Below are 26,616 nucleotides of genomic sequence, written 5' to 3'. Positions count from 1 at the left end.
CTGTCCCTGGAAACACATACCTCTGCATAAGGGATGCATAAAGGAACAACTTTGACCCAAAGCCATTTCAAAGACATTAAATAAACAGTATTCAGTCACTTAAACATCTTCATGGAGTTTGTAGTCTGATTTATCATTAAACAAATATATTCATTATTAATTTCAAATACAGTACCTCAAACCCAAATGCAAACTTTGCTGACTTTAATTATTTCACAAAACGGCTTCGCAATTAACAATTGAAATGGAACATGACATATTTCTACTCTCGTAAATAATTTAGCAGTCACGAACTGGCATGTTTGACATGTGCAGTATCTGCCGATAAGTCACAGACACTGAGGCTGTATTTTTTCCAAAACTCAAACAAATGTCCAAAATAGCTGTACTTGTTTACTTAAGGGACAGATTGCACCATGCTGTGGCTGATCATTTCATGTTAAACACAGGAAATCTAACTGGATATGGGAAAAAGGCTTATTTTAGTGGTTTGATTATTTGTTACCGGAAAATTTAGATTTGTGGCTTTAATAAAGCAGGTCAATCAGGCTCAATGTTGCTGTTGATCAGTGGCATCTTCCATAACCTCACTACTGAGCCCATACACACATTTTTCCACTGCTATATTGATTGACTGATAAATCTTAAATATCCGTATAAAACGACTGCCCTGAAAAACAAAAAAAAACAAAAAAAAAACAAATACACACACACACACACACAGAGAGAGAGAGAGTAAAGCAAGATGAATTACTGAAAGCATGGAATCTGACTTAACCCAAAGTGGAAGTAGGTCACATGGGGGGACACAGATCATCAGGGAAATAACTGCAGTTCCACTACTTTTGTCTCCGTCTGGAACCCTGAATATCCTTCTCTTTGTCATTGTATGCCTGCTCAATGAAAAATAAGTTTATGTATTGGTATCAGAAACCAAAGTCACATCCCAGCAACAAGGGAAGCCTACAAGTGTCCACTGTCTTTTCTGGCTAAGCTTTAACCAGGGAGGAAATTAAATGAAAATGTCTGGCAACAATTAACCCACCAAGCCTCCTCTTCTGTTGAAAAATGTTAAGACACATTAGATGAAGAAAGATTTCAAAAACTGGATGCATTAAACATTTTGAGGGTTCAACATCTGGGCTGCAGAGTCATGTCTAAAAAATGTCACAATGATTGATCACAGTGGATCCCAAAATTGTCAGCTTCCAAATACCAAAATGGTGGGATTTGAATGAATGTAAGTGGAAGACAACAGTGGCCTTCACTTTGAGCTGTACAAGTATTACACACAAGTCAAATCAGTGGTTCATTACAACACAACAATATAGCTTAACTCTTTACTACTAGCGGGAGTGCCGGCGCTTTTTTTATCTGTTGTAACATTTCAAAGATACATTTACGATCATATTTTTTGTGATTGAGTTTGCAGGAGTTTCTAAGTGACAACGGATATAGGTTATGCCTTTGTTACACTTGGCATCCAGTGTTACTACAGACGTTAAAATGTTTGGGAGTCATATCTTGCATAGTGGTGGGTTGGTTTTCTTCAAATGTATCATCAAGTAGTATTTTGAGTCAAATTTCAACTAATCTTTGGTTTCTCTTATGGTGCGTTCACACCAAACGCGATTTCTGCGAATTTTTCACCTCATTTGTGTGCTTTTGCCCGCTTCACATTCCGCGTGAACTCTGCGTTGGCATTCGGCAACAAGCGGCAATGCTTCGCCGCGTCATCAAATAGGAGGAGCTTCCATCTGCTGCTTTCTGGTTTCAACTGAACATGCTGGACATGGATTTCACGGATAATCACAGTGTTTTACCTGTGGAGAGCCGAAAAACGCCGCCGACGTCAATGTCCCTGGGTTCACCAGATTCTTCAGGGACGGGAACAGTTCGGAGATTACCACCACCTACTCCAGGAGCTGCGTCTGGATGATGGTCGATTTCAGCGGTACTTCCGTCTATCCAGGACCCAGTTCGAAGATCTGCTGCCCCGCGTTGGGAGACGAATTGGCCTCCGGGACGCCAACTACCGGCGACCGCAGTGAAGCCAGCCCGAAGCCGGACACCGGACACTCAAGCTCCGCGGAGCCAGCGGCATCCAGCCCACGGCCGATCCGAGTCAGGCACCCAGATTTCAGCCAGCTGCTCTCTGTTGCTCCCTCTTCTGACGCGCGGTGGTTCACTAAGGACCGTCAATAAGTTTCCGAACCAAACAATCGTGGAAAATCTGAGTGCCTGAATCGGATCAACTGTGAGCTAGATGCCGCTAACTCCGCGGAGCTTGAACATCCAACTTCAAACTAACTTCACCGCGGTTTACCGGCGCTGTATCCCCGCTGCTGAACGCCTGTCCATCTGTCTTCGGTGAGTAAATAAATCTCAGCTCAGTAAAAAAACAGCAGATTTTTAATGTCCACATCTCCTAAATATAAGATATTTGGGCCTGAACATAACCAGGCCAAGTCCTTTCTGTACTTGTCTCAGTAAAAGTAATTAGTTGAATCATACAACTCTGGCTTGCCGCACACCGCCACTATGATCTGGTCCTTCATCTTCACTGACAACCGCTTCTTCTCCGCTTTGGTCATTCACCCTACGTCCAGTCCCTGATTGGTTGACGCGACACTAATTTAGGAAAAAGTTCCGATTTTTCAACTCGTCCTTCGCACCGCACCGCGCGGCTCCGCTCCTGAACGCGCCTCTACATAGGAATAACATGTAAATTGGTCGCTCCTTTCGCAGAAATCGCGTTTGGTGTGAACACACCATTAAGCAGTGAGTTTCACATGGTTGTTTCTTTGGTCCTGGTTTATTAATGCTGTTTGTTTTTCTTTTTGCTTCCCTCATGTTACCGTCTAGGTTCGTTCATTGATATCTCCTTTGTGATAATCAACTTTTCATTCATTTTAAACCCTAGTGTAGCTGAAAAATGTCAGTCCTACAGAAACTCTTTAATAGTATAAAACCTTGTCTGATAATTTTTAGTTGTTGAATGAGGAGAACTCAATGTCCTAATATGTGCTCTGTAATGTTTGGTCCCCCTGACTGAGGGACCTAACATTATGTCATGGTTTTAGCCACCGATTTGACCCACATACAGAGACACTCGAGACACTGAGAGCAGTTTAGGAGTTTATTTGACCAGCGACAGGGGCGCAACAAAACCCACGGACTGGAACCAGGTAACTAAAAGGGAAAAGGGCTGATCAGTTACAAGCTCACTTAGAAAACGGTTCAGATTATTTGGAAACAGCTTACAGTGTGCAGAGAATGATCCACCAGGGAGTGAGGATGTCGAGTCAGGGAATGATGTTTTGGTCTGCACTGCGGCCCGCCGGAGCTGAGCGTGATTATCCTGGCCGGGCAACGTAAGAGGGTGGACAGGGTTCGCTCGGACCGGGGGACCGGATCTCCAGACTGCCAGCTGGGACTGATCCAAGGCAACGGTTACGATTCAACTCTGACTATGGTCCTCCTCCGAGTGGGAGCGTGGCTTGGTCCTGAAACCTGACGTGAAGACAAGGCAAGGTTAGTACAAGGATGTGGACCGGTCAGAAATCTGGCCAGACTGTGATTTGGCAAAACACTCAGGAATTGATGTGCTGCCAGTATGCCTTCTTATAGTTCCTCGGCTGATGAGGGAACGAGGAACACCTGCCGATGCTTCGGGTGCCAGGCTCCGGCGGCACCTAGTGGTGGAGGGAAGTTAGCAGCAGGCAGACAAAATCATTTTAGTCACATATTTGAAGTGCTGTTTTTGTTTTTCATCAGTTTAGTTATTGGCAAACTGGGCGCTAAAATATCCAATGCTGTGATGGAGGTGTTTATTCATGCTTTTATTTCATCTCAAATAGATGTTTTTATTTCCACTTTCACTTACTCCGTTACTGACGTTTTTTTGACTTGATCCTCCAAGCGCTCCCGTTTTCCCTCTTTACAGGTGGCTCTCAACTGGCCCCCTTTTCCATTCAGAATTCAGTAAAAGGTTCTGGTTGTGACCTATGGCCATGCGTATCAGGAAGTAAATGGTCACATATATCAGTGTTTCGTGACTTTATTGCAAAGTAAAAGTAACTTGTTTGTTACTGTTACTGAAGGAAACATGCAATTAAAGGGGACATATGCTTTTAAATCCTTATTTGCCATACGTAAATCATTCAGTTGTGGGCTTTATAAAGTGGAACTGCAATGCTTTGATCTGAATTCCTTGTTATTGTTGCTCCACAGGCTCCTCTTTTACATTTGTTCTGAGGTGTGTCTGAGAGAAACACGTTTTGGTGTGTTCTCCTTAAATGCTGATGAGGCACTGAACAACCCATCCCCCTCCAGGTCAAAGAGCGATTTACTCCGCCTCGTTCAGCCATTTTTGCAGTTTCATAACAGATATACGATTATCTAACGGTGTAGAAACAAGACAAAAACCATTATAACAATGCAAAATGTAATAATACTATTCAAAACAGGCAGTATGGTCATGTCCTCAAGGAGCTAAAAGCAGCACACAGCACATAAGCATAAGCACAAGGCAAGATGCTACTGCTATCAGAACAATGGCCAGGACGTCATATCAACAAACACTATATTATCATATCTAAAATAAAGTTTTTTGTCATTTTAGCATTATTTGCAGCTAACAGCTTTGCTGCGTCCGTCATTCCATAGACAGAAGTAACTGACCTTAATCAGATTAACTCTTTCGGCAAACCTTCTTGATACTGGCGGTGGTGGCTGAAACATTCATTGGTGCAAACAAAGAGGAATGGACTGATGTGGGTAAATTTCAATGAACAAATGACATTTAAGGCACTTCGAAGAGGTTCTGATGCTGGGTGACGGTGTAATGAATTGTGTGGGTTAATACAACCGAACATTTAGACTTATCCACTTGCAGCTTCGGCATTCTTCAGTTTGCACTACAAATTTCAGCCAGAAATAAAAATGGCAAAATAGATACACAAAATTGGTTAGCCTGCAGTCCACATCCATGCAAATACTGTGACATAATACTTAAAAAAACGTAATAGAAAATTTAGAAAACTGTGGTGATTGAAAAATATTAGCCAAACAGAATATAAATATCTCGCAGCACCTAGAGAGACAAAATTCAACTCTCCTGCATTCCTACAGACTCCAAGTAAACAACAAAATGTAATTAAGGGCTAAAACAGTGGATGAGATGTTCCCTTTAAAATACGGGTACTTTAAAAATATTCCTGATTACAACTTGTGTTAGATCTAATTGTTTTCTACGAAAAAAGACTGGTTTATGCGAGCCTGTGTGAGACACCACCAAATTATAGTACGACATTTTGTGCTCTGGGCTGTGACTATCTGTCCAGCACTGATTATTTAGCATCCAAATGTTAAAGTGTGTATTTTATATATATATATATAAGGCTCGCATAAACCAGTTTGGCTGTTTGTACATATGCAGTAATTAAGCCATCCGCAAATCAAAACAGCTAGCTAACCCTCAGGGTTTAGCGAAAATAGTGGCAAATTATGCATCTTTGTCCATATAGCATTCATGTCTATGCGCATGCATCTGTATGATGTGGCAGTGGGCCAAGTAACTGGCTGCAGCAGCAAGATTCTGTCTGTAGTCCATATCACTCTGAAGTAATCCAATTGTGCAAAGAGAGCAGGAGACGAGGTAAGGGAGAACGCATGCATCTGGCTGCCCTCCAGTTCTAAATGGCATGCTGGATGGGGATATTTATTAGTGGGAGAGAGTACAGCAACCACAACCATTCACACACACACACACACACACACACACACACACATAGAAGCACATGCAGAACACTGCACTGGCTTATCTCCACACATATTCACACTTACAATATTTCACATGCACATTTCCCGGCACGACAATGAGTGCAAGCACTCATCTACTCTCTCTCTCTCTCTCTCTCTCTCTCTCTCAAAGAATAAATAAATAAGGCGAATTAACATCTCACACTTCCTTCCTGAATAATATCAAAGAGGGCAAACTGTAGATGCATGAACCAATATGCAATTAGTATGACAAAATGACTCAGGCTTAACACTTCCCACCTCACTCTACAAGTCTTCTGCAGGCCAGGTTCAAATGTGAGGCTGAGGTTGGCGTGCTGGTTTGAAAGCTTGCTATCTGCGTCTTGGTGATATATAAGTCCCACAGTGCCATCTTCTGGACAAATATGCCCTGTTATTGCATTAACATAGCCAAAATACATTTAGTGCTGTTCAGTGTTTTTATAACGATCATATTTTATTATATTGTTTTAAATTATAATGATAATTATCTTATATATGTGTGCAAGCACAGAATGTATGAATTTAAAGGTTAGGTTTTCAAATGTTAGTGATCATTGATTGCATTACATCACAATATGTAATGCAAGGCCCTTTTTACTAGGAAACTAACATCCTAGCAAACTATTGACATAACTGAAAAACAATTATGCAATTCCTTCATGGTTTCAGAAGGTATGTGCTGCTTTCTAAAGAGGAATTGAAATCAGTCATTCAATTATGTTTTTTGTTCTGTAAAATTGTACCTAAAACTGGTATAAAGCTGCACTGTGAGGAGAACCTGAGAGACCAGTTTTATGAAAAATAAAATTCCCAAAACTGGTCTCTCAGGTTCTCCTCACAGTCATACAGCTTATGAATTTATTTTTATTCATTTTTTGCCTAAGGTGATCAAAATATTTGTACAAGAAGTACCTTAAACAATAAGCTGAACAAGAGCATTCCATCATGGCTGTTTTATCACCCCAACTTGTTTGCTCTGTTTATATTACAGGCTGGCTAATATCCTGTTTCACTGCCATGGTCCAGCAGGGCTGGGCTGAGGGTCAGCATGGTGTTTTTGACTTCAGATGAAAAGCTGATTTCAGGTCAGCTGACCCAAATAAGCCTTCTAAACACCAATTCCTCACCTTCTTAATTTCCTGTCATAATAAAAATCAACAAATCAACTCTCCATGCAATAGGGCGTGAGGGAGCTTGTTGAGATTTTGAAGCTTGTCTTAAAAGAAAGATGCATCTGAAGAGGTGTGATTTAATACTTATGTCATGGTGATGTGAGGAAAACAATTAAGAAAAAAACAGGCCTTGTGATTAGCGAGGAGTCACACAGTGACAGAATGAGATGAAGCACAGAAGAGCATTGCAAATTCTAATGTCTGTGGGGACTTGGGGATGTGATATGAGCCGAGAACGCTTATGAGATTTGGATTTGTGTGTGTGTGTGTGTGTGTGTGTGTGTGTGTGTGTGTGTGTGTGTGTGTGTGTGTGTGTGTGTGTGTGTGTGTGTGTGTGTGTGTGTGTGTGTGTGTGTGTGTGTGTGTGTGTGTGTGTGTGTGTGTGTGCTTGACTATGTGTGAAGGGGAATATTTATGGGCCTGTGTGCATGTGACTCCTAAATAGACAGATGAAAAGATAGAAATAGCCAGAAGATGAAAGTGAGATATGTGGGAATGCAGACGGAAGGAGAGGAAATGGAGGAGAGCAGGTGTTCGGGTGTGAACAAAAATAAGTGAGACTGACAAACAATTTAGTGATGGTTTTACCAGGCCAATCACAAGCTGGAGTTCATATTTCAACATCCTATCAGTGCCATACTGCGCTTGTGTAAAATTAACTACATGAGTAGTAATAAATGGTTATACGAGTTATTGTCTTGTGTATGTAGTTTTCTGTCTTTTCTATTACACACACCATTACCCTATGTCAAAACATATCTCATTGCCAAAGATCATCCATCATATGCTGCCAATCTCATTTTGAAACAAAACACAACATAACTTCCATAATTCTGCTTCATTAAATAACTTTTTTAAATTTCAGAAACTAAAATGAGGACTCATTGTTCCTTCATATTATGAAAGATTAAAAATGCACGGAGCACTATGACACTGCAACTAATATCTTGGTGTCACTTAAGGATAGGTTGCAAGGCAGATTTTTATTACTGTGCAGGGGGGAAAGACTAGGTATTTAACATAAAGCTAGTCTACTCAAATGTTAAAATAATTACAGAAATGCAATGGGTTTCAAACTTTCTATAATGAGGGCCTTAATTATTAGCTTTTAACCACCATGCTGTCAAGAGATTTTAAAACAAGAGTTAGACTTTGTCCATTTGTTTTGTCTTGTCACACTGGATATTTCAATACAGGAAGGCCTATTGGAAAGCTGATTCTTTCTCAACAACTCCAACCACAAAAATCAAAATACCTCCCCAGTGGTCCTAGCTGAAGTAAATTTGCACTGGCTGTTTGTATGCTATTACGTTTTTGCAGACATAGTTACACACCCAAACACTATTGTGAATGTATTCCTTTAATGGTTAATTAAATGACTGTCAAATTCTGCTTGTTTTCTGACTAGAAACTACAACATAGTTAAGGTGGGTTTGATGGTATTCCTAAATTCAGTTTCCAACTTCAGAGGTAAATGGAACACAGCATAGTCTCCTGCTAGCAAACTTTGCAACTGCTTAGGATCCCCTGCTTGCCTGGGGCTACACGTAAAACTGAATTTACAAAGGACATGCTGACAAATGCAGCAATTTTACACATACTAAGGAAAGCTTAACACAGTCATTATTTAAAGCCAAATGTAATTAGTTTTGCTGCTTGTGTCAAAACATGAAAATTTTATATCATATCACAACATATCTTATCATAAATAATTTGTAAACTAATCAGCAAGTAATAGCCGTTTTTTCTTAGTTGCTTATGAACACAACAACAAACGTGACCTCTGCAGTAAAACTTTAAACAAACAAACAAAATAATTGATGAATCAATAATTAATGGTCAGTTGTGTTGTGGTGAAAAGTGAGGACTCCCACAAATTCTGTTTTTGGGTCTTGATACAGCCTTGGACTGGTCTGTCCCCAGTACATCATCTGTTTCAGTTTCTATTGGACGACCAAAATATTACCCGCTGCACTTACATTTTGAGTTTTATCTGTTTAGAGCAATAGGTTCAATGTGCTTAACACACTAATTTTGTGGCTGTTTGGGCTTACTAGCTCAACAATATAGCGAGTTTGCTTCATATTCACTTTAGCTCATACCAAAATGTCCTCTTTGTACCACTAAAAGAAGCACCACCAGTAGTACTTTAAAACAGTTTGATGCCAGTACAGCATATAAAGTCAATTTACCCACTATCAGCATAGTCTTAACCATGTTTTGCCACACAGGTTTAAGATCTAACGATTTCATTGTACACTAGGAGACTGCGCTCACCCATTAGACTGAGCATAACTAAGCATAATTTTGACTACCGAAAAATATACAATGTAATCACATGAGGCTAAGCTAATAATAGCACCTAGCATGGTTTAGTTTCTCTCACTCTCAAAGCTAATGCTTACTGCTCATTGAAGTTTGGACTCTTTAATGATGAAGACAAATGAGCTCATTATCAAGTCTTTTCAAGCATGTTTTGGTGGGTGTGCACCCACGAAAGCGTTGCAGACAGCAAGATGTTTTCATGTGTGCTCTCCTGTTCCAGAGGTGAGCGACACGGCAACAGGAGCCTGCTTGCGCTTGTGCTTGTGTTTGCTTGTGTGCAAATTCTAAACTTTACCTTGTTAAAGACTTCCCTCATGGGGTTAATGTCTTTATTTAACCTAAACTAATGCCCCTTTTTATACTCAGCTTAAAGTGGTAGTTTCTCCTATGTGGTGCATAGCGTGAGCAGCCTTAAATGTATCAAGCAAAGATAAGCCCTTATAATCACAGAGTGAGCAAGGAGTGCAGGGAGGCTCGCTACTTGCTTGCTCTTAATTGCATTATGGGTCCATATGACTGTGTTGCTCATGCTTTCATTTTCTCATCATGTGCAGTTATTATCAGATGCTCATTTGCCAAGCCTAGACTATTTAGTATAAGTGTGATGATGCTTTCACAGACGAGACACAGAGAAGGACTCCTACTATGAAATAAAATTAATGCTCAAATGTAGTTTAATCTAAAGTAATCATTTGAGAATCAGTTCACAGCAAATGTTGTTTTGATCAGCTGAGATTTGCAAGTGAAAATGAAATAATGAAGATAATATTATGAAGGTTAGTCTATAGAGATTGTGCACATTAAAATTGTTGCAGTTTTAAAGTTGAGCATTAGGGGGTACTAAGAGACAGGGGGGTTGGAAGCATGGCAAAACAAAAAAGCAGATAGAGAGGTGAAATTAAACATAAACAATGAAAGAAATCCCAAGCTCAAAAAAGAAAATTCCATCTTAACCCTGTTATAAATCCCCTCACTTTATTTATCATCCACTGGTCACAATGTTACCATACAAAATCACTTCCAACATGGAACTGCATTGAATAATAAAGATTTGAATATTCACGCTCACACACTCAAAAACAAAATTAAATACAACATCTTTTTTTCTTACAAAATAAAGAGGGCAAATGATACAGAGACACATTAAAAGATATTAAGACATGCAGTGACAAATATATAAAAAATAGACATTTGTTTCGTTTTTCTGTACATACATCAACACATATAAATATATAGAAGTAAAAAAGAGTGTATTTTGAAAATACAAAGGTCAAATTGTACAGTTACATTCCATAATGACAAACAGAAGACATGGCACAATATTCAAGTGAGTTTGCCTTTTTCCACAGACACACTATACAAAATTGTATACTGTAGAATCAAAGATTTTGTTCAAACAACAGTTGGTTTCTCCAAGTCTGTTCAAGCCGCTGTAAACATTGCTAATGAAGAAAAGATACATTTTTTTCAATGGATTTCCATTTGGAAATGCTCATTCAAGCAACTTTGAACAATCTGCTCCAGTTCTTGATTTTGATGCCTCAAAATTTCAGAACTGTTTTTTACTTTTTCTGTACGTCTTCTTCAACACAGAGGACACAATAGGAAATTTGGTCATTTAAACAAGCAGCTGACAAGCAGTAAATGAAACCTATACAGTTTTAGCTTGACACAATAAACAAGAATGTACCAGAATGTGATGAAATGTTTCCCCACATCTCAAAGTATAGTCCTGTTAGGCCGGCTCTGTTTTCCCACTCTCTAGGTCTGTCTGACGTCCTGCAGCAGTTTGTTGATCTCATGGGCAAGCTCACTAGCATCCATGCCAGCCTCGTTGCGATTTTCGCAACGCTTGCCAGTCTGGTGACCCTGATGAAAGACACTGTCAAAGTCATCCTCCTCATAATTCTCAGGAATTTCCTCCATGGCTGGCAGCCATTTGAGGTGTGGTGGTTGTCCATTGGTGGAGGTGGAGGTTGAGGTTGAGGAGGAAGAGGAAGAGGAGGAGGAAACATGGTTGTTCCCCACAGATGTGTTCCCTGGATTTAAATAGTGTGTATTGGCAGCCCATGCAGCTACACCTGGTGGGTAGGCTGGACCTTTACCACCAGGGAGCAAACCTCTACGGCTGTCCTGAGGAACAGCGTTGTTACTATGGTTACCTACAGTATTGCCACCACGACTGCTTGCCCTGTCAGTGGTCAATAAAGATGAGGGTGGGCTTGTTTCGGTGCACTCAGTGTAGGAGTCTATGTTGGGGGGTAGGAGTCGCTGGAACACAGAGTTCATCTCTGTAAGGAGAGATCCAGCCCCTCCACCAGCTGCATCACCTCCTCCTCCTCCGTCGGCCCCCAGCTCTTCATTCCCAGACTCCTTACCAAACGTGGAGAAACTCTTACGATTCTCTGAGTCTACCGAAGACTCGTCATCATCTAGCTGGGGTGGCTGAGAGGACTCTTCCCCGGGGATGTACATGTTGTTTCGGTAGTCTGCAGACGAAGCAGGTGAGGAGATGGGAGGCATCCAGCATTGGTCAGAGTGTCCCAAGATGCGACATTCATCCGTGCACAGTCTCATAGCTAAAGTTAGGAAAAAGAAACAAACAAAAAAAAAGAAAAATACACTGTCAAGCTAAAGTTGAGCTTCTGTACTGGGAATTTTTCATGACATTTGACGTTTTGTAACAGGACTGCAAACAACTACATGCTTTTATAATAATGTGTGTTGCTTTGGCTAGACAGCCTCAGTATACAAAAATCTCACAGACATCCTCCAAATATAAGTGAAGGTGGGTAAATACCTACAGAATCAAATTGTGTATGTGTCTTCTTTACTATGATGGAGGGTCTAAGCACTACAACTGCCTGTTTTATTCAAGAGTGATGATTGAGTAAGTGATGGCTCTGCACGGCTTCAAAGAAGTAGAATTTTCATGTTATACAAAGTTGTCTTGTGAAGGTTACAGGCAAAGAAATGTTGATATGAAAATTTTTGTATCACTTACCTTACTGAGTACCTTAGGTACTCAGGTATTTATTATAGGGCCAGTGCATTATGTGATTTTTTTGCAGATCTCTTGATTTGATTTGCATTATATATACCAAAATAGAACAACAATGCTTTCATTGCTTAATTTAGGCTTTAATATACCGAAAAAAAATTATTTTGATTAGAATTTAATATGTATACAAATTCTAAATAGTCAATAAATATTGTATCAATGAAATAATGTAAAATTATGATATTTAGACACCAAATACAGTAAGCCTTAGTCAATATTTGTAATATGATAGTGTGAATAGTGGCATTTGTCAGTCTAAATAGAAAAATCTAAACAATTTAACTCTATGAAAAGAAATAATGGTACTCTTGTCTGAAATTATTTTGTAAAGCAAATGTTTTTACTCAATCTATTTTACTATTTTACTCAAACAAAACTACTTTTTATTGTTCTTATTGTCTTATTTCTGCTCACATTCTTGTAAAAAGTCATGTCAAAACTATAAAAGCATTTAAATGAATTATACAAATTGTCAGATTCTCCCTTTATAACTTTAATAATAATAATAATAATAACAATAATAATACATTACTCAAAGACACTTTACAAGAATCCAACAAAATTACAAAAAGAGCAGTTAAGAACATCATACCAATAACTGAAGAAAAAAAACACAGTAAATACATAGCACTGGACATTTAAATAAAAATATAAAAAAGCATGAAACTAGACATTAATCATATATTAAAAGCTGTTCTCAAAAGGTGAGTTTTGAGATTTGATTTGAATGTGGATAGGTCTGAACAGTCATGGATGTATTAGGGGAGATATTTCCAGAGGGTGGGAGCAGCTGTGGAGAAGACTCTGTCATCCCCGGTCCATCCATGGTTTTATCTCAGTGACGCAGCGGGTCCGGTTGGAGTGAGTTCCAGTTGTGATGGATTTGGTGGAGATGTGAAGTTAGACATCATCAGCATAGCAGTGAAAGTGAAGACCATGGCTGCCGATGATGGAACCCAGTGGTAGCATGTACAGGATGAAGAGTAGGGGGCCAAGCACCGAACTCTGGGGGACACCGTGTGATAGAGGAGCAGTGGAGGAGGTGCAGTTATTGATGCTGATGAATTGTTATGGGGTAAGAACGCTGTCATAAACAATGAGTATGTAAAGACGGAAATGTGTGCATATTAGTCAATAGTTGTGCATAAGTAAAATCCAAAAGAGGTATTGTATATTTTCTCTATAAGAATACAAAATAAAATGTTACAGCTTCAAGAAATTACAAACACAAAGTTCAAGTTTACAGTTGTGGTTTATTCTTTATGAATACAATATGCTATAACAGTTTGTGAACACGATTTCTTTTCTATGAGAATACAAATTTACATCAGCGACTTGGCATCACGTGATCTCATGCTCAGAATATATTGGGTGGAGTTATACAATGATGTACAGTGGCAGTATGCACCTCTGAATTTGTTGTGAACCGCCAGCAGAAGAAGAGAAGAAGAAGCAGCAGCACTAGCGCCAAATAAACGGACCAAGAAACTACAGTACAAAGCCAGGTAATGTTAAAAAGTTTATATATGTCTTAATGTCGTTAATATATGCTCTTGGTCTGTTTATTTGGCGCTAGTGCTGCTGCTTCTTCTTCTCTTCTTCTGTTGGCGGTTTGCAACAAATTCAGAGGTGCATACTGCCACCTACTGTACATCATTGTATAACTCCACCCACTATATTCTGAGCCTGACATCACGGGACGCCAAGTCGCTGATGTAAATTTGTATTCTCATAGAAAATAAATCATATTCACAAACTGTTATAGCATATTGTATTCATAAAGAATAAACCACAACTGTAAACTTGAACTTTGCGTTTGTAATTTCTTGAAGCTGTAACATTTATTTTGTATTCTTATAAAGAAAATATACAATACCTCTTTTGGATTTTACTTATGCACAACTATTGACTAATATGCATGCATTTCCGTCTTTACATACACATTGTTTTTGACAGCGTTCTTACCCCATAAATTGTTGCCTGTTTGTGAGATATGACTGTAGCCAGGAGAGGGCGGTACCAGTGATGTTGAGGGAGGATTTTAGACAGGAGAGAAGAATGGCATGATTGATGGTGTCGAAGGCTGCGATGAAGTCTAAAAGGAGGAGAATGGAGAGATGACCAAAATCAGAGGAAAGGAGAAGATCATTGGGGACTTTGAGGAGAGCAGTTTCTGTGCTGTGACCTGAACAGAAGCCAGACTGAAATGGTTCATACAAGTCATTAGAAGTAAGGTGGGTTTTGAGTTGATTGGCAACAGCACGTTCCAGTATTTTAGACAGAAAGGGAAGGTTGGAAATGGGGCAGAAGTTGCTCATATTGTCAGGGTTTAGTCCGGGCTGTTTGAGGATGGGGGTCACGGCAGCCAGTTTGAGAGGTGGGGGGACTGAACCAGTGCTAAGGGAGGAGTTGATGATGTCAGCGATAAGTGGGGAAATGACAGGGAGATTTACAAACTTGGATGGGATGATGCCTGCAATGAGTTTGGACAACTCCACTGGGGTCATGGGAGAGAACTGATATAAAGACCGAGTGCTGGAAAGTGGGGAATCACATCAGGAGGTTGAGAAGATAGTGGTAATAGTTATATTACTGTAAATGGTGTCTATTTTGTTTTGGAAAAATGACAGAAAGCCATTGCACTTATTTACTGTGAAGGAGTTGGATGTTATCACCGGGTTTAAGGAGTTTATTTACTGTGGAGAAAAGAGCCTTGGGGTTAGAAAAGCTAGAGTGTATGAGGTTTGAGTAGTGGGAGGACCGAGCTGAGTTTAGAGCATCTTTGTATTGGAGAAGGTAGTCAGCGTAGGCTTGGTGATGGACAGTTAAACCAGTTTTCTGGGGGTGCAGTCTGATTTAGTGAGAAATATGCCAGGGGTTTGTGCCATGTGAGTCTGTGTAGAGGACGGCCTTGCCAATCTGATCCAGATGATGGACATAGGTGGTTTTTAAAGTTGTGGAGATCTGAGGTGAAGTAGAGCGGCGGCATGGTCAGGGTGATGAGGTGTTGGTGGCAGGTACCTGGGCCTGGTGGTGGATGGCTGTAGCAGGTAGCTGGACTTGGTGGTGGATGGCTCTAGCAGGTAGCTGTGGCTGGTGCTGGATGGCTGTAGCAGGTAGCTGGACCTGGTGGTGGATGACTCTAGCAGGTAGCTGGGGCTGGTGGTGGATGGCTGTAGCAGGTAGCTGGACCTGGTGGTGGCTGGCTCTAGCAGGTAGCTGGGGCTGTGGTGGATTGCTCTAGCAGGTAGCTGGGGCTGGTGGTGGATGGCTGTAGCAGGTAGCTGGGCCTGGTGGTGGATGGCTGTAGCAGGTAGCAGATGATAGTGGATTTTTTTGCTATTTTGCCAGGTTTGTCCAGATGCCTTCTCACTATTAAGCAGGGATGTGCATGTTGAGGGCATTTGTCATTTAAATCCGATAATGACAAACAGATTCTTTCTGGCACACACATTTCTGAGACTTCTACCTCTTTAACAAAGTTTGTGCTATGCTCATAAACAGATATAGGTCTTTTGCTTTCTTGTGGAGAATGTAAGTGCTTTAGTTGCCTATTGTCAGTTTCATTCAAGAGTCTAAGATGGCTGAGCACAATAAAAACTTTGCAAGAAAGTATAGTTTTGAAAAGAAAGTTTGTTTTTTCTAAAGTTACAGTAAGTAAGGGTTTAAAAAAACTGATATTAATATTTGGGTATATTTTACTGGTCAGACAGTTACCAATTAAAAACAGTGATGCATTTATTATTTTGTTTAGGCTTAATAATTATTAATTGCATTAACTGTATTTATAATGTGTCCTTAATGCTATTGTAAATATTTATTAAATAATTCATCTATGTAACACTGTACCAGATTCTATATTTAGATTGCAAAAAAGTAAACTCTTTGAAGCATGTTCAGCAATTTAAACAAAAAATGTTCAATAGATAATTACACTGAAGAAAAAAACAATGATAACCCTCCTTGTCAGTCCATTACCTTATCTCCATTTTTTTTTTCTTAATTTTCGAATAGAAAACAGACAGGGAATAGAGGGAGACAAATTGCACCACCTCCAAGTCTTTCTCAAAGGGAGAGATGGGGTGAGAAAGAGTGATCATGTCCACCATCCATTCCCTTATCCATCTCAATAAAGCCTGAGAATACATAAATGACTACACAGGAAAGACAGTAAGATGTGAAAGAGCTCTTGGACAAGTGGGAGAAACTAAAAGAGAGGGACCTAGTCAGTGACAGAGGGAGAGAATAACATCATTCTAAAAGCAATTACTATGAATTCTCCTCAGTTCAGACATGAAAGCGCACCACTGTCACTCACCAAGAGAAAAAAAGAGTGAAGGGAGGGGGAAAAAAAACAGCACCCTGAGACGCATACCGATGAGTGACAGGTGACTCATCTCCGCTCTGGGGAGGATTTTACAGACACAACTCTATCTTAGGGGCAGATAACGCACAAACACAACTGCACACGCAAAAACAGCCAGGCATGCTTTACCCTCTCACAGTGTCAAAACAAGCGTGGAAATGAGGGCTGTGTGTAAGAATGGGGCAGTGTACAATGGTGATTATGTCTTCAACAGTGTAAATTTAGTGGCCGTAAAAGCAGGTGTAAAGACATATAATAAGCTTAGGCTCAATATTGTCCATGGTGCTAAAATTTCTCTGGCAGGTATCAGACTGGGCGACCTGGGTGATGTCTCACAGGTGGCTTACTCAGCTAAGTTTCATATTCTGTAAAATTGGAAGTTAAAAGAAAAAGGTGTGGAAATTTTAGGTCTTAGCATCACTTCAGTTCACTCTGAGTGAGTTATAACTATAACTATTATTATATAATAATTAGAAATACAAAATAACAAGTTTTACAGAACCAATTTAGCCAAAATGTGATGTATCCTCTAAAACGAGAGGTGATAGCTGAGTTGCTGCCACAGAATGTGTTAGGGATGGAGTCATGCTTAGAAAGGTGCAAAAGATGAGAAAATAGAAAAAAAGTGATGTTCATGGAGCACCAGCTGTAAAGACAACTCAGAAAGAGTGGAATGTAGAAAGGATCTCACCTGGGTGGAGTCGGTGGTGCATTTCGAGGTGCATTAGGTCAGAAAACCCCTCCCCCAGCAGCAGCCTGTCCACTGGGGATTCCCGCCCCATCTCACAGTCACTGTCCCCTGCCTCACTGTCCCCACGCCCACTGTCTTTCAGGCTGAACTTGTCCATGTCCTGTAACGCATACCTAGAAACAGAAAAACAGTGAGGTAGTTTGTAAACACCATAGTGTCTGAAAACTAATGATGCAAGTTTACATATTTTGCACTTGGAAAGCTGTTTTGCACTGTTCGCTAAAACCAGCCGCCACAGAGACAGTTTCTTCCCCCAGGCTGTTTCTCTGTTGAACATTCAATAGAGTACAAAACAACAGTATACAGATGTTGCAAATGCACCTTTTTATTATTATATATGTGTATATTGTACATTGTAAATATGTATATTCTGTAATGCAAAAACAAAACCAAAGAGCAAAGTGTACCGGAGTCAAATTCCTTGTTTGTATGTACGAACTTGGCAATAAAGCTGATTCTGATTCTGAATGAATCAGTCAGGCCTGCAGAGGAGACTAAATCCATCATTTCAGACTTGAGGCTGCTTCTGCAATCTGTCAAATCGCAAGACAAGGCTTGGCCCATAAATTCTACAATGCAGGTAGATCTCATCGATAAATCTTTTACAGCAGCCACCAGGGGCATCACCAAATCTATCACTTAGATGGTATAAGTGGATATTATGATGAAAGTTCTGATAGATGCAGACTTTTACAACCACAGCCTGGTTTCAATGAGAAATACATGGAAATTGTTGTTAGACAAATTAATTGCATTCTTTTACCCTGAATGAAACTGGCGTGATAACAATTTGAATGTGAAAAAAACACTCACAAACCATTAAAACATGTAACAGATCAACTGACAAGTGAAATTTAACTACACAATGAGAAACAAGTGAATTGGAAAGTGAACAAAGGCTAGTCTTTTTAGGAAAATAAAGAAAAGGGGGGCTGAGGGGATTGGGGTAAATTACCTGTAGCTGCGGGAGTATTTGTTGCCACGGAAACTGGGTCTGGGCTGGTACTGGCCCTGATGGAGCATGGACAGAAGCTGTGAGACTTGCTACATTAAAAAAAAAAAATGACAAAACAAAGGGGAAAAAAATAAACCAAATGAAAAGAAAAGGGTAGGAATGAATAACAGAGGGGACATTGAAGATTGGGAAAACAAAAGACAAGACAGAAGACAAAATAATGGTTGAGTAAACACAAAATGGATGATGGAGAGGCTGCTTAAAATGGATGATACAAAATGGATGACATTTAAATGAAAAAAATAATATTAAAAGGGGGAGACTGGGAGTGGGATGAGTCTACATGAATATGGAAACATTTGACTGAGGGTTGAGTCATGGCAATGATGGAGGTAATGGCAACAGGGTGTAAACAAGTTAAAGACAAAGGCATATATAATCATCATCAGTTTTAATGGTAGTCAGTCTGGACTACAGGGCACCCTTGATTAAGTCACTGTCACATTTGGCGATGACTTAATTTGCTCAGAGACAGCTGTATGTGGAGGAGGTTGTTTTGTGTGTGTGTGTGTGTGTGTGTGTGTACGAGAGAGAGGGAGAGAGAGAGAGAGAGATTGTGTGGGTAAAAATTCTGAGACAGAAAATTTAGGACTGATGAACCTGAACCACATTTGATATGTTTCAGAGGAATTTGCTGTATGTGTGTCTGCTCATGCTCACCTCCACTGGTGGAGTCGCATGTGCCATTTCCAGGGCAAAACTCTCTGGGATGTGATGGGACGAGATGGTCACCAGGCTGTTGAGGGACTGGCGGCTGTGATGGTTCTGTGGAACTCCCATCTGGGCCCGGTCCATTGGAGGCGTGGCTGATGGTGAGCGGTGGTGGGCCCTGATGGGGAGGGTGCCGTTCACTGTGGGTACCATGGTGATGTCGCTTTTGTGGATTTGGCGAGAAGGCTTCTTTGGGTGGTGCTGGTGGGTGGACTCTGCCACCCGGCAGTTGTAAGAGTGCCTCGTGTCCTTTTTTTCCTGGTTACAGTGAGTGGCAAAGGGCACCATGATGACCAGGAGCATGGCCAAGATGACCACAAGCGTGATGATGATAATCATGTTCATATTGATCACAAATTCCCCCTGGTCCACTGACTGCACATGGTTCTCCATGTTCTCATAGAGGTTGATTTTTAGAACTGCCTTAGCACTAAGACTTTCACTCCCCTGATCTCTGACCACCACAGTGAGCTCAGCATGATCATGGGGGAAATGCTCAAGACTGGCATTGGCTTGGATCTCGCATGTTCTTGGTTCAATAACAAAAAACCCTGCTTCGTTGCCATTGTCGATAGAGCAGATAAGATCAGCGTTGACCCCTGTGTCACGATCAGTCGCCCTCACCACTGTCAGTAAATGTCCAGCCTCTGTGAACTTTGAAGCAGGAATTTCTGCAGTAAAGTTCCACAGCTGTGGAACCACAATAACTGGGGGGTTGTCATTTTCATCAAGAATGCTCAGAACAACTGTAGCGTTGCTTGTCAGTGGAGGTTTGCCCGCGTCCTTGGCTTGCACAACAAACGAGATGCGACTCACATCCTCCCGATCAAAAGAGCGTAAAGCATAGATGGCACCATTAGAGGGGTCTACGATGACATAGGTAGAAATGGAACTTCCATGAATAGAGTTTTCCAAGATGGAGTAGCTCACCTGTCCATTTGTGTCCAGGTCAGGATCAGTAGCCATGATAGATGTCAGGTATGCTCCGGGAGCATTGTTTTCAGATTTAAAGATCTCATATTGTCCCTTTTCAAAACGTGGTGGGTTGTCATTTTCGTCTGTAACATGCACTGTGAAGTGTTTGACAGTGGAGAGACTGGGGCTCCCCCGGTCCTCAGCCACTACAGTCAGGCTGAACTCTGACCTCTTCTCTCTGTCCAGGGACACATTGGTCAAAATCATGTAGTTGTTCTCATAGGTCTTCTGCAATTTGAAGTAACCCTGACCATGAAGTTTACACTCAACTTCTTTATTTAACCCAGAGTCCAAGTCCTCCACTCTTACCAAAGCAACAAAAGTGTCCAGTGGAGATGCCTCAGATACATAAGCTGCATCTCCATTCCCCTGAGAAGGGAAATTGATGCTGATGTCTGGTTTGTTATCATTCACATCTACCACTTTCACCAAGATCTTGCAGTGAGCAGGCATGGAGTTTGGACCCATGTCTTGAGCTTGCACATCAATATCATAGGAATTTACTGTTTCATAGTCCACACGCTTGATAAGGGTCAGATGGCCACTGTCCGTGTTAATTTTAAACGTCTCTATAATTTTGGGGGACACGTGATTGCTAAATGAATATGCAATTTTTGCGTTTGTGCCTTCATCCGCGTCTGTTGCATTTAAGTCAATGAGCAGAGTGCCAACAGGTGAGTTTTCAGGCAGATTTATAACATAGGATGATTTCTCAAAAACAGGACTGTTGTCATTAGAGTCAGCGATATTGATTCTGAGGAGGGTAGATCCCGTCCTCGGGGGAACGCCCCTGTCGGAGGCTGTGTACTGAAGTTCGTAACTGGAGCGCACCTCCCGATCCAGCTCCTTAAGTACCACCAGCTCGGCGTACTTAACCCCGTCGCTCCTGGACTGCACGTCTATCTTGAAGTTTCTATTTGGCTCTAGAGCGTATGTGTATAAGGAGTTCTCACCGACATCGGGGTCCGTTGCACTGTCCAGGGGAATGCGCGATCCGATGGCCGCGCTTTCTGAAATCTCGATGGGGATGAGGGCTCGGGCGAATTGCGGCGTGTTGTCGTTAATGTCTAGTACTTCTACTTCGACGTGAAACAGCTGGAGGTGCTCTGTGGGGAGCGTCAGAACGTCGAACTGAATTGAACAGTTGAGGTTCTTCTCGCAGAGTTTCTCCCGGTCGATCTTGGTCCTGATGCTGATCTCTCCGTCCTGCTCACGCACGGTGAGAAAAGAGGAGCTCCCCCGCTGCATTGCTCTAAAGCGTAGTGACACCGAGCTGGGAAGTTTTGCCAAAACGTCCGCGACATCGTCTCTCAAGCGTGCGATTACTGTGCCGACCTTCTGCTCCTCGAAAATCTGATACTTCAGCGTCTTACCGGTAACGTGCTGCGCTGTCAGCACAAAAATCGTGACAATTCTCAGCATTCTTGTTAGAAAGAGTCCCGTCATTTTTACTGGTTAGTTCTGCTGCAAAAATATCTGCAAAAAAATTACCAGAGCCAGCTCTAACTCACGAAGTGCTCTGCTCGCTCAGTCAGCAGCTGCATTACTTTCTTTGCCAAAAAATGCAGTAGGTAAATAAATGCTAGTTAAATTCTGCCAGGTTCCACAAATTCATACGATTCTCCTTCTAACCGCCCTCTTTTGTCAGAGTTTTTTGCGCGCATCCAGCCAGAGTGCCACTGAAAATAGGTGCGTCTTTCTCCCTCTCCTCCTTGCATCTGGTCTGTGCGCCGTGCGCTCTCTTCCGCTCCCTCTCTCCGTTTGAGCTCGCCTCCGCAGATTTTACCAAAATCTAAAATCTTCTTGCTGCACTTCAGAGTCTGCTCTCCCTTCTTTTTTATGACATCCCCCGGTAAAGACAAACGATTCTTAAATCAAAAGCTGGCTGGTGGCCACTTGATATCCAAAGGAGGAGGAGAAGGAGGCGCAAAAAAGGAGGGGAAAGTGGGTGGAAACCCCGCCTCGGACAGGTCCATTCTTGCAACATTTAGGATTAATAACTATAGACCAGGAGATAAAGCCAAGAAAAAAGTATTCAGGGCCCCTTTTGCTGTTTTTTTTATTGCTATATGCCCGTTGCGGAGGCAGGTTTATGAGTTTCTCGCCCTCTCCAGACGTTATGAAGACGCAGATACTTTCAATCCTCATCAGACACACATACCTCTTAATTATATGCATTATTACGCGCCGGATTTCAAGTCTTGATACACCTATTAATACATAATAGTTTAGCAGTAACAAGCTGCTATCACCCATTCCTTCAAAGTGGCATAGGCACTTGCTGCCTTGGTATTAAAGCGTCTCACCTTGTCTGTTTCTCCCGCTCTTTGAAGTGGATCTGACTACCTCCCTTCTCCATGCACAGGCACTTTGCAGTGGACGCACTGACGGAACTAGTCTTTCACACTTGTGCCTCATCTGTGCTTGTCTGTGTGGGTGAAAGTGTGTAAACTGGGTAAGCCGTGTGGCGAATCGTGCTGAAAAGGGAGCCGGACTCTAATGAATGCATTTAAAGAGTTTGTCACGCTGAGAAACAGCTCTGTCCCCCTCCCAGTGCAAATCTGTTCAGCATCACTTCAAACTCCCTGCAGGATAGTGTTTTTTTGATAACGAGCGCAGCATTCAAAACTTACTAGTTCAAGCATGCAGTTTCAGTTGACCAAGAAGAAAGAGGACCCAGTTCGCATGAACGCGCACGCACACGCGAGACAAGAGCACCGGGAGAGAGAAAGGAGAGAACGAGATCTAAGGTTTAATAAATTTGCAGAACAGACACTGTGCATTCTGGACACCATCTGGCGCGGTTTGTTTGGCACCAGGACCTCGCTATTACAGCCGACCAAACAGCACACCAGCAGAGATCCCGACCCACCCCACCTCCCTAAAACTGTGAGGAAATGAGTTGTCATGGGGGATTGTAGACTGCACCACCAAGTACCAAACAGCTTTTCCACATTCATTCACACATTTTGCACTTGCTTATGTGGTTGTAGTGCTTTTTGGCTTCAACACATAACGAAACTGTCCTGAACTTGTCGATGTTTTCCTGTTCCTAAAAAGCATCACAAGAGACCAACCAGGATTAATTCAAGCGAAAGTGGCTTTTAAAAGCATTCATTCTGCACAAACTTTTTCACATTTTGTCATGGTACATCCACAAACGTTAGCATATACTCTTCAGGTTTTATGTCATAGATCAACAAAAAGTAGTAAACAGAGACATGATTTTTAAAATTATTTTACAAATAGAACATAGAAAGTGTGACTTGCATATATATTCAGTGCTATTTATTCTGATATCCTTAAATAAAATCAAAAGCAACCAGAGTTAAAGTTAGATAAAACAACATCCGAACCTTTGAAATTCTCAATGTGGCATCCACCTAAACTGACAGGCCAGGAGAGGAAAACATTAATCAATAAAAGTGTCCTAGATTCCCATTGCAGCCTTGGAGGAGGTGCAGATAATCATAGCTCAGATGGACTGTTAATGGTGCAGTCCACAAATCTGTACTTTTTGGAAAAGTGGCAAGAGAAGAGTGGCTGTTAAAAGATTTGACAGTTTTCCACAAACCATATAAGGGACACCACTAATGTGGAAGCAAGTGTGCTGGTAAGATAAGGCTAAAACTTTGTGTGACAGAAAACCGGCCCAAAAGACTTATATACATATGGGTATGTTTAGGACAATGACCCTAAACATATACCCAGAGCTACATAGGAATGGTTTAAATCAAAACGCATTCATGTGCAAGATTGGCTCTCTCAAAATCCATATCCACATCTATTTGAAAATCTTTATGAAGACCTAAGATAGATGTTTATAGAGTCTTTCCATTCAATCTGACTAAGCTTGAGCTAATTTACAAACAACAATGAGCAAAACATACACAATGTTCTAGTTGTGCATAGCTGACAGAAACATACCCCAAAAGACTTGAGGTACTAATTGCAGTAAAACGTGGTTTTACAAAGTATGACTCAAAATGGCTGAATGCAAATGCATGTAATTTTTTCAGATTTCCATGAAAAAAAACAACAATTAAAACCACGCACTACTTTTTGTTGGTGTATTGCATAAAAATGGATTTTAGTGTGTGGTTGCGACATGCAAATGTGAAAAAGGTCAAAGGGTATGATTACTTTAGTATAGCACTGTACCATTTGGCAAAATTAGGTTTTCAAATGGCTGTGACTTTCCTGTTAAGACAGATTGATTCCCAATTGGTTAAAACATTTTTCAGTCCAAGTATTCATAAATCATTTTCTGAGTAAGACATAGTATCTGAGAAAAAAACAGCATCCGCAAAACAAATGAATATTTCACAAACAGCTGCAGATCTCACTGAATGACAAATGTGATAAAAGACCATGTTAAAACTTAATGATGTTATCCATTTGAAACCAAGTTTTTCATTTGGTCTGTTAATGCAACACATCTGCACATCCCCTAAAGCGGTTTTGTGTCTTTTTCAAAAGAACAAAAGCTTATTAAATATTCCAAACGTGCATGGACACCAACCAAAAGCTCCCCCTTTTCTAACCCAGACCACTAAATTGGCAGAAAACAAATCTTTATTCACACTATTCAGTGGCTGAGCCTTGTCTGCAAAATGTTTATATTCACTCCTCTTTTGCACATCCTTTACTACAGCGCAGTTGTTTTTTTAAACAGGTTTGATACGGGCGCCCAAAATTTCCATAGCTCCAAATGCTCACAATGGAGTAATGCAATTACTCCCTGCGTTCCAGGGAAGCTAATCACATTTGGAGAACAAAGTCAGCTCTGGAGTTTATGGAAGAAGCGAGCAAAAGAAAAGGGACATGGTTTAGAAGGGAGAGTGGGTGCACCGAGGTCTTAAACACAAATACAACAATTAATCTATAGAGGGAGTTGGGCTATAATCTAAGTAAAAAAGCAGATGGAGGCTTAATACATTTAGGCACGCTATATAATCAGAGGAGCCAAACAAAGATCGGGGTTTTAGAGCTAAGTAATCCAGCTACAAATATTCATCCTCCCCAGCAGGTGCAAAGGATGTGGTGTCCGTAGATTTGGTAATGTTTTGTTTAACGTCTGCTTCTAGCTTCCCATACATAATTTTATTGATCCATAGGTGGCTCAGAGGGCTGTAGCTGTCTTTACAAATGCACAGACAAGCAAACAAGCAAACTGCGCCTTGCTTGGCTGCAGCACTGATCATACAGGGCCTACAATTGCTTCTGTGTGTCCAGACCTTGTAGTCCATAAACTAAAAGAGGGAATCAAACATCTCTCAGCCCGGATTATATACGCACTGTTTCATGTTCTACCACCTTCAACTCAACCCTCCAATCCCTGGGCGTCAATTGTTATCTTTTTAATGGCTATTCCAGGTCACCCAAGCCTTGACTTTTTTTAACCTAGTAAAAATGTAGCACTGAAATTTAGCTGAAACAAAGGTGCTGAAATTCACAGTTTGGCTTATTTAATTGACTAAAGCCAATTTTCAATATTGTTTTTTTTTTGTTATCAACAGACATCTTTTTGTGGACATCTTTTCTCCTTTTGCTTTTTAACCACAATTTGTTGTTGTTTTTATGTAAGATTTGTCTATTTAATGAAAATTTGCTTAGGGGGAATAGAATTTTAGAGGCCATGGCACTAAATGCATTGTGAAGTGAAGACATTGTGAAGTGTGTGTGTGCGCACGCATTAGAGTGTGGTGATTCTTTTGGTGGTTAGGTTGTAAAGGCACGTGAGCATCTGTCGCCTCGTCTGCCTGCTCATTGTCACTTATTCAATTAGCTGCGATTTGGCAGATTGCTTTTTTTTGCCAAGGGGAGGAGAAGGACCACAGAGAGGACTGGAGTTTGCTTTCACTGCTGCTTGAAGGGGAAAGTTGATACCTTCCCCCTCCACACACACACAGACACACATGCACACAGACATATACATAAGCATACAGAGCTACCCCCATCAGCGCTGTGATTGTTATTCATTCCATTCTCCTCTTCTTTGCTTTTGACAGGGTTCCACAGAGCTTTATAACTTTATGACCACTATTGTCTGTATGTTTATGTGTGTGTGTTCATTTGTATGTGTGTGCAACCAGACAACAGGGGTTGCTCAGCCCTTTTATGCTCACAGTGTGTGCAGCGATCATACTGTAGTACTCTGAATGCAGCATATTGCAAGCGATGTCAACAGTTGCACAACAAATTTATTGCCCAGGCAAAGAAAGAATGTGACTGGTCACCTTAAAAGTTGATACATTGCTGCTCTCACTGACAGTCCCCTTCTGAGTCCTGCAGGGTGTTTTTACTGTTTTACAGACTTTAGTTACGAAAGTGGTAGAGAGAGGTCTGATTTTTTTTCCCTCTATTTCTTGCATATTCCATTTGAGTCTCCCAAGTTTGTAGATTTCTGTTCTTTACTGTTCTACTCCATTAGTG

At 41.0% G+C, this 26,616-nt stretch overlaps 1 protein-coding gene across 10 annotated transcripts; it reads right to left on the bottom strand.

Annotated features, from left to right (window-relative positions):
* Positions 1–3,126: 3,126 nt before the first annotated feature.
* pcdh18a (protocadherin 18a) lies at positions 3,127–22,648 on the bottom strand. Of its 10 annotated transcripts, none has more exons than XM_047365317.1 (6): positions 19,156–22,648; positions 18,436–18,524; positions 17,421–17,593; positions 15,385–15,667; positions 14,329–14,458; positions 12,836–13,368 (listed from the first exon to the last, which is right to left on the bottom strand). In XM_047365317.1, the coding sequence occupies exons 1-6, from the start codon at positions 21,625–21,627 to the stop codon at positions 13,264–13,266; spliced, it is 3,252 nt and encodes a 1,083-aa protein (XP_047221273.1). In that variant the 5' UTR covers positions 21,628–22,648; the 3' UTR covers positions 12,836–13,263. The 10 variants fall into 10 exon arrangements, 9 of the variants coding, with proteins under 9 accessions (XP_047221271.1, XP_047221272.1, XP_047221273.1 ...); XM_047365319.1 differs by having other exon boundaries at positions 13,226–13,447; XM_047365320.1 differs by having other exon boundaries at positions 13,298–13,368; positions 14,384–14,458; positions 19,156–22,646.
* Between the last annotated feature and the right edge of the window lie 3,968 nt (positions 22,649–26,616).

This window comes from Girardinichthys multiradiatus, chromosome 5, assembly GCF_021462225.1.
Source record: "Girardinichthys multiradiatus isolate DD_20200921_A chromosome 5, DD_fGirMul_XY1, whole genome shotgun sequence".
Lineage (NCBI taxonomy): Eukaryota > Metazoa > Chordata > Actinopteri > Cyprinodontiformes > Goodeidae > Girardinichthys > Girardinichthys multiradiatus.
Note: the sequence above shows the minus strand (reverse complement) of the source record. Positions and strands in the feature narration are given on the sequence as shown.